The sequence below is a fragment of the Nanorana parkeri genome, unplaced genomic scaffold, assembly GCF_000935625.1.
Source record: "Nanorana parkeri isolate BGI_ZX_2015 unplaced genomic scaffold, ASM93562v1 scaffold1997, whole genome shotgun sequence".
Lineage (NCBI taxonomy): Eukaryota > Metazoa > Chordata > Amphibia > Anura > Dicroglossidae > Nanorana > Nanorana parkeri.
The window spans coordinates 191,498-199,297 of NW_017308265.1; the positions used below are offsets into that span (position 1 = coordinate 191,498).

Below are 7,800 nucleotides of genomic sequence, written 5' to 3' on the forward strand. Positions count from 1 at the left end.
CAGGGGGGCGGGGGATGGATGACAGTGCAGGGATCGGCAGAGGGAGGTTGCAGACACTGAGCGGTTGGTTAGGTGAATGAGTAGCAGCAGCATTCGTGATGTGCTGCCTTGTACCAGCCGCCCGCTGATGGTATATAATGACTTCGGATCCTTCACAGATAAGGACAAGTGATACTGATCCACGTTTTCTTTGTAAAGTTCTGACCCATTCCGCAAACATTTGTAGAGAAAGTCATTCTTTCCAAAGTCCTCCGTGCTGCCGCCACAAACAGACGCTCCACATCTGGGACGGTATTGGGCGGAACCCGAGCAGCACGTTTCTGGACTGTAAACATCTAAACCAGCGCCGGAGAAATCCCCGGAGTTCCGGAGCTAATTCTGCAGCTGCTGCTGGAAACTTTTTATGACTTGTTTTTTTTTTTTAAGCTTTTTCTGTTTTTTTGCCCCAAGAGATTTTCCTTCCAAAGCTTAAAGTGACCTGCACTAAAAATTTTCAAATGATTGCAAAACCAGCAAACTGTGCCTGGAAGTGGGGAAAGGGAATCTAATTGTTGGGTGCAACACTAGAGGGATCCCCAGCAGGAGGAAGGAGGTCCTGATCCCTCTATATAGATCTTTATTATCACTAGAGGGGTCCCCAGCAGGAGGAAGGAGGTCCTGATCCCTCTATATAGATCTATCACTAGAGGGGTCCCCAGCAGGAGGAAGGAGGTCCTGATCCCTCTATATAGATCTTTAGTTATCACTAGAGGGATAAAGGGTGTGAATAAGGTTCATTAGATTTTCAGTGTGAAGCCAAGATCAAGAACTCGGGAGGAAAGTTCAAAACTAACCTTTAGAAAGTATTAATGAAAGAGTAGTTGATGCTCGGAACAGGCTTCCAGCAGAGGTAGGGAGTCACTCAAACAGTAAATGAATTTTGAAGATGCGTGGGACAAATCGTAGATTTATACTAAGGTAGGAAATGTATACAGGGACAGAGTCGCTGGACCCCTTCCGCTCCTACCCAGAAAAATCCACCTTCTGCTTTACATTCCTCCTCCAAATTAAGTCGTGTTCTGTCGCCGTGTGAGATCCTATAAGGCTCCGGCTGCCGCTCTCGGATTTGGAGTGAGATTTGGTGATGTAACCTTTGTGCTGCTCACTGTTCTCCTTGCTGGAGGGGAAGCTGTACCGGAGGACCTGCAGTGCAAGCATCTCCCTGCTTTGGCTTCATCCGTTCTGTGGGTCTGTGCTTCCTTCACCTCCTATCCTTACCCCACCAGCCATCAGACCACCAGCCATGAGGGGCGACTCTGACACCTAAGGGCTTGTTCACACCATTTTCTGACCCCTCTTCTCGCTCTCTCCCGGCCCCTCTTCTCGCTCTCTCCCGGCCCCTCTTCTCGCTCTCTCCCGGCCCCTCTTCTCGCTCTCTCCCGGCCCCTCTTCTCGCTCTCTCCCGGCCCCTCTTCTCGCTCTCTCCCGGCCCCTCTTCTCGCTCTCTCCCGGCCCCTCTTCTCGCTCTCTCCCGGCCCCTCTTCTCGCTCTCTCCCGGCCCCTCTTCTCGCTCTCTCCCGGCCCCTCTTCTCGCTCTCTCCCGGCCCCTCTTCTCGCTCTCTCCCGGCCCCTCTTCTCGCTCTCTCCCGGCCCCTCTTCTCGCTCTCTCCCGGCCCCTCTTCTCGCTCTCTCCCGGCCCCTCTTCTCGCTCTCTCCCGGCCCCTCTTCTCGCTCTCTCCCGGCCCCTCTTCTCGCTCTCTCCCGGCCCCTCTTCTCGCTCTCTCCCGGCCCCTCTTCTCGCTCTCTCCCGGCCCCTCTTCTCGCTCTCTCCCGGCCCCTCTTCTCGCTCTCTCCCGGCCCCTCTTCTCGCTCTCTCCCGGCCCCTCTTCTCGCTCTCTCCCGGCCCCTCTTCTCGCTCTCTCCCGGCCCCTCTTCTCGCTCTCTCCCGGCCCCTCTTCTCGCTCTCTCCCGGCCCCTCTTCTCGCTCTCTCCCGGCCCCTCTTCTCGCTCTCTCCCGGCCCCTCTTCTCGCTCTCTCCCGGCCCCTCTTCTCGCTCTCTCCCGGCCCCTCTTCTCGCTCTCTCCCGGCCCCTCTTCTCGCTCTCTCCCGGCCCCTCTTCTCGCTCTCTCCCGGCCCCTCTTCTCGCTCTCTCCCGGCCCCTCTTCTCGCTCTCTCCCGGCCCCTCTTCTCGCTCTCTCCCGGCCCCTCTTCTCGCTCTCTCCCGGCCCCTCTTCTCGCTCTCTCCCGGCCCCTCTTCTCGCTCTCTCCCGGCCCCTCTTCTCGCTCTCTCCCGGCCCCTCTTCTCGCTCTCTCCCGGCCCCTCTTCTCGCTCTCTCCCGGCCCCTCTTCTCGCTCTCTCCCGGCCCCTCTTCTCGCTCTCTCCCGGCCCCTCTTCTCGCTCTCTCCCGGCCCCTCTTCTCGCTCTCTCCCGGCCCCTCTTCTCGCTCTCTCCCGGCCCCTCTTCTCGCTCTCTCCCGGCCCCTCTTCTCGCTCTCTCCCGGCCCCTCTTCTCGCTCTCTCCCGGCCCCTCTTCTCGCTCTCTCCCGGCCCCTCTTCTCGCTCTCTCCCGGCCCCTCTTCTCGCTCTCTCCCGGCCCCTCTTCTCGCTCTCTCCCGGCCCCTCTTCTCGCTCTCTCCCGGCCCCTCTTCTCGCTCTCTCCCGGCCCCTCTTCTCGCTCTCTCCCGGCCCCTCTTCTCGCTCTCTCCCGGCCCCTCTTCTCGCTCTCTCCCGGCCCCTCTTCTCGCTCTCTCCCGGCCCCTCTTCTCGCTCTCTCCCGGCCCCTCTTCTCGCTCTCTCCCGGCCCCTCTTCTCGCTCTCTCCCGGCCCCTCTTCTCGCTCTCTCCCGGCCCCTCTTCTCGCTCTCTCCCGGCCCCTCTTCTCGCTCTCTCCCGGCCCCTCTTCTCGCTCTCTCCCGGCCCCTCTTCTCGCTCTCTCCCGGCCCCTCTTCTCGCTCTCTCCCGGCCCCTCTTCTCGCTCTCTCCCGGCCCCTCTTCTCGCTCTCTCCCGGCCCCTCTTCTCGCTCTCTCCCGGCCCCTCTTCTCGCTCTCTCCCGGCCCCTCTTCTCGCTCTCTCCCGGCCCCTCTTCTCGCTCTCTCCCGGCCCCTCTTCTCGCTCTCTCCCGGCCCCTCTTCTCGCTCTCTCCCGGCCCCTCTTCTCGCTCTCTCCCGGCCCCTCTTCTCGCTCTCTCCCGGCCCCTCTTCTCGCTCTCTCCCGGCCCCTCTTCTCGCTCTCTCCCGGCCCCTCTTCTCGCTCTCTCCCGGCCCCTCTTCTCGCTCTCTCCCGGCCCCTCTTCTCGCTCTCTCCCGGCCCCTCTTCTCGCTCTCTCCCGGCCCCTCTTCTCGCTCTCTCCCGGCCCCTCTTCTCGCTCTCTCCCGGCCCCTCTTCTCGCTCTCTCCCGGCCCCTCTTCTCGCTCTCTCCCGGCCCCTCTTCTCGCTCTCTCCCGGCCCCTCTTCTCGCTCTCTCCCGGCCCCTCTTCTCGCTCTCTCCCGGCCCCTCTTCTCGCTCTCTTCCCGTCCCCTCTTCTCGCCCTCTTCCCGTCGCCCTCTTCCGTCGCCCTCTCCCGTCGCCCTCTCCCGTCGCCCTCTTCCGTCGCCCTCTTCCGTCGCCCTCTTCTCGCCCTCTCCCGTCCCCCTCTTCTCGCCCTCTCCCGTCCCCCTCTTCTCGCTCTCTTCCCGCCGAGAAAAGGGGAACAAGTAGTTTTATTGGCACATGACAGACGAGTTGCAGAGAACACTCTGACGGGTCCTGGTGACATGGTGCTGCGCTGACTTCCCTCCCCTCATTCCTCCGAGACATTTATCAGCATTAGCCGGCCAAAGATCTTCTTTTCGTTGGTTGTGAAGATGGAATTACACTTTAACAGTCAGAGAAAGCTGCGAGATCTAGAAGGACAATGATATTGTCAGAGTCTGGCCTCCTCGCCTTGTCTCAGGTGGAGGTTAGGCTGCGATTTTCTTGCCAAGTGAAACCCAATCCAGCCGGATGTAATAAAATAAACAGATCTCCTCTCCGCACAATGGCCGCAAACAAAAGACAGACAAAAACAGTTTTGCAACAGTAACCGGTTGAGTTGCAGCGACGGGAATGTGGCCGCGTTGGGTGCGGGCCTCCAGGGATTTCTACGTTAACCCCTCCTGCTCCTCCAGGACATTCGGCACTGAACAGGTTATTATTTTTGGCCTGGTGCCCCCTTGGCTGGGAGGTGCAGCCTTCCCTCATTCTATCGAGCGATCTTCTTGTATTTGAGGAGCGATTTCTCCGGCTTGTGTTGCGGTTACGCTGCGCCGCGGCTCTTTACGGCGTATTTTTAGCCAGTAACATGCTTGCGGCGTGAGCTCATCCTCCCAGAATTTGGAGCCGTTCCCGCTCCAGAGGTTTCTTCAAAATTAAAATCTGACACATATTTCCACGTCTTTTATTGTCTCGCAGTGGAAGCGTCGCGGGGAGAGGTGTATTTACGACGTTCTGCGTCATGCGTTCGGGAGTTGTTTGCCCATGAGATGGACTGCGCCTTTCACCGAGTCATTGACTTGCAATTACCGGACGGAGAGGCAGATGGAAGGTTCCGGCCCGCTTGGTTTTATTGACCCCCGTAGGGGAATTAATCACTGAAATGAAGAAATTGACGAGTTCAGAAACCAATTATTCTGATTTATTGGTTTGTTCAAAGCTGTCGGTGTTCTACAAGGCGGAGAAACGATGTGCCGATGGAGGGGGGCCGGAGATATTGATTGGCTCCTTCTGTAGAAGAAATGCATTCCATACAATCCATACCATAATCACATGACTTAGGTTAATCTTGTAGCAGGACGGTGACATTTCTGAAAACTCCTCATTCTTCTCGTTCTCCTTTTTACCGCTCGTCGATGCTCTCCTTGCCCCTAGTCATCGTCGTTCTACTTCTTGTCCCTCGTCGTCGTCCTCCTTCTTGCCCCTCGTCGTCGTCCTCCTTCTTGCCCCTCGTCGTCGTCCTCCTTCTTGCCCGTCGTCGTCGTCCTCCTCCTTCTTGCCCCTCGTCGTCGTCCTCCTCCTTCTTGCCCCTCGTCGTCCTCCTTCTTGCCCCTCGTCGTCGTCCTCCTCCTTCTTGCCCCTCGTCGTCGTCCTCCTCCTTCTTGCCCCTCGTCGTCGTCCTCCTCCTTCTTGCCCCTCGTCGTCGTCCTCCTTCTTCCCCCTCGTCGTCGTCCTCCTTCTTGCCCCTCGTCGTCGTCCTCCTCCTTCTTGCCCCTCGTCGTCGTCCTCCTCCTCCTTGCCCCTCGTCGTCGTCGTCCTCCTCCTTGCCCCTCGTCGTCCTCCTCCTTGCCCCTCGTCGTCCTCCTTCTTGCCCCTCGTCGTCGTCCTCCTTCTTGCCCCTCGTCGTCGTCCTCCTCCTTCTTGCCCCTCGTCGTCGTCCTCCTCCTTCTTGCCCCTCGTCGTGAAGAGAAGAGGAGGTGGGGACGGAAGAGGAGGCGGGGCCCAGGCGACCACGGAGGCGGACAGCGCTGACAGGTAAAGGTGTGCAGCCCATCTGAGACCCTGCAGAGCCCACTATAGAGAGTCTATGGTGGGCTCTGCAGGGTCACTCTCAGGTCGGCTCTGCAAGGGGCATAACGAGCAATCACAGGGGCCCCATACAAAATTTTGCTATGGGGCCCTGTGATTTCTAGTTACGCCCCCTGATCTCTCTCCTTTAACTTTTGGTTCCTGGGCAGGCATGAACATTGACTCAGTGTCTGTGTTTCCGATTGGGGCAAGGTGGTGGGAGTATGTATACTGCAAACCTACAGCTCCTGGATATACAAGACCATCACGCCAACACGTTTCAGCCTCAAAGGCCTTAGTCATAACTTGCTGCCACGTTCCAGGACTTCCCTCCATTATCTTCTGGTTCATGAGCAGACGGGAGACTTGATTTGAGCACCAATGTTTCCGCGCAGCCTGATTGGGACGAGGAGGTGGGGTAGTTACATTTTGATCCCGACCTTAAAATCTGTCCGTGGGGAAAAAAAAAATAACCCCGAGTGACCTTTCCCATCACATGTATGACGGAGCGTGTACATGTCCACTCCGTGTTCACACGCAGATCGTCCCGGGGAACATGGCAGATGCATGATGGGATTTGTAGTATCACCACAGCTGGAGGGCCGGAGTTTGCCCGCCCCCGATCCATACTGAGCAGCTATTGCTTACAGATGTTGCACGTCTTCAGTATTGCTGGAGGCAAAGGGAACTCGCAAAACAGAAGTTACAGCAAAAAGGGAAGTTTGGTTTTATGACTGAATGTAAGACCTGCCATTTGGTTTTTTTTGCAGCATGGTGAGTGAGACTTAAAGCACTCTGGCCTCCCCTTCAGTCTTCTATCTGACCTCCGTCCTTCCCTTCAGTCTTCTATCTGACCTCCGTCCTCCCCTTCAGTCTTCTATCTGACCTCCGTCCTCCCCTTCAGTCTTATATCTGACCTCCGTCCTCCCCTTCAGTCTTCTATCTGACCTCCGTCCTTCCCTTCAGTCTCCTATCTGACCTCTGTCCTCCCCCCCCCGCCAGACTGTCACTGGCCCCGCCCCTTTCTCATTGGATTTCAGTTCTGTCAGCCATGGAGGCTCAGCATCACATGTGGGCGGTACCAATTCAAATACAGCCTGCCTAGGAACGCCCACTCCTCCAGACTTGACATTCACCCATAAGGCATTCTGATATTTGCATAACTCCTCCCAAGCGCCCGCCCACGGAGAAGTACAGAGACCCAGTGATGACATCATGGGGTCTAAAATGAGGTCTGTGATGAAAACGGAAAGGTTTTTTTTTCTCTCTCTCTCTCTCTCTCTCTCTCTCTCGCTCTCATTAGCATATTAATGAGGGGGGAGGGGCAGACCAGAGAAGGTAAAGTATAAGCAGATTGAACTTGAGGTCTAAGGGAAGAATTCTCTGTGCAGGCTCTTGTAGTATCTCCTGTATACAATGTTCACATCTTGTTGCGTCTCTGCCTCGTGTTGTTGGCGCACGCTCCGTGTCTGGATTATTATCTTTATTGTTATTATTATTTATCAGGATTTATATAACGCCCGCAGTTTGCTCAGCACTTTATAAGATTATATGATGATTGATCTCTTGTCTCTCCTCTGATAGGTTCAAGGGAGTCTGCGTTCACCAGGGCCAGCTGCACGCTCTGACAGAGGTAAGATCTCCGGTGACCGCCGTCGCTAAAACCTTCCTTGTGTAACTGCCGAATTTCAGCAACAAGCGCTCACTCTGGAAACACCCGAAATGCGCTCCTGGGGGGCAGGGGCTGTGTGCTAATAACTGCTCTGAGTGACCAATCAGATTCTTCCGTTCATATTTCACAATTTGGCTGCGGCAGCAACATCGGCCGGCGATCTGGTCCTGTGGACTAGCGCCACGCCTCCTGTTATGACAGGTTCTCTTTGTTGTGTTCAGTGTCGGTGAGGACGGTTATTACTGCAACATACCGCTCTGTAGCAAGACTGAGGCCAAAACATATTTCACAAACACGGCACACGTGATGGACTGAACGCGGAGTCAGGACGAGCCGTGTGCTGTCACGTGTGCTGTCACGTGTGCTTCCAGCTTCTCACCGGTTTGTCTTTCGTCACATTTCTCCTTTCTTTTTTAATTCGCTTTCCCGAACTCTGCAATTATCTACCTCCAAATTCTTATTCACTCCCCTCCTCTCTTCCTTTCTCTTTCCCCTCCTCCCCTCCCTCTCTTTCCTCGCCTCATCCCTCTCTTTCCTCTCTTCCTTTCTCTTTCTCCTCTCCTCCCCTCCCTCCCTCTCTTTCTCCTCTCCTCCCCTCCCTCCCTCCCTCTCTTTCTCCTCCCCTCCCTCA

The 7,800-nt window shown here is 56.6% G+C and overlaps 1 protein-coding gene across 1 annotated transcript in view; it reads left to right on the forward strand.

The window, feature by feature from the left end:
• The window catches only part of TESK2 (testis-specific kinase 2), a 42,055-nt gene that overhangs the window by 19,385 nt on the left and 14,870 nt on the right, over positions 1–7,800 (forward strand). Inside the window, 1 exon segment of the mRNA XM_018572316.1 lies at positions 7,082–7,130. Within this exon segment, the coding sequence (XP_018427818.1) occupies positions 7,082–7,130 (49 nt within the window).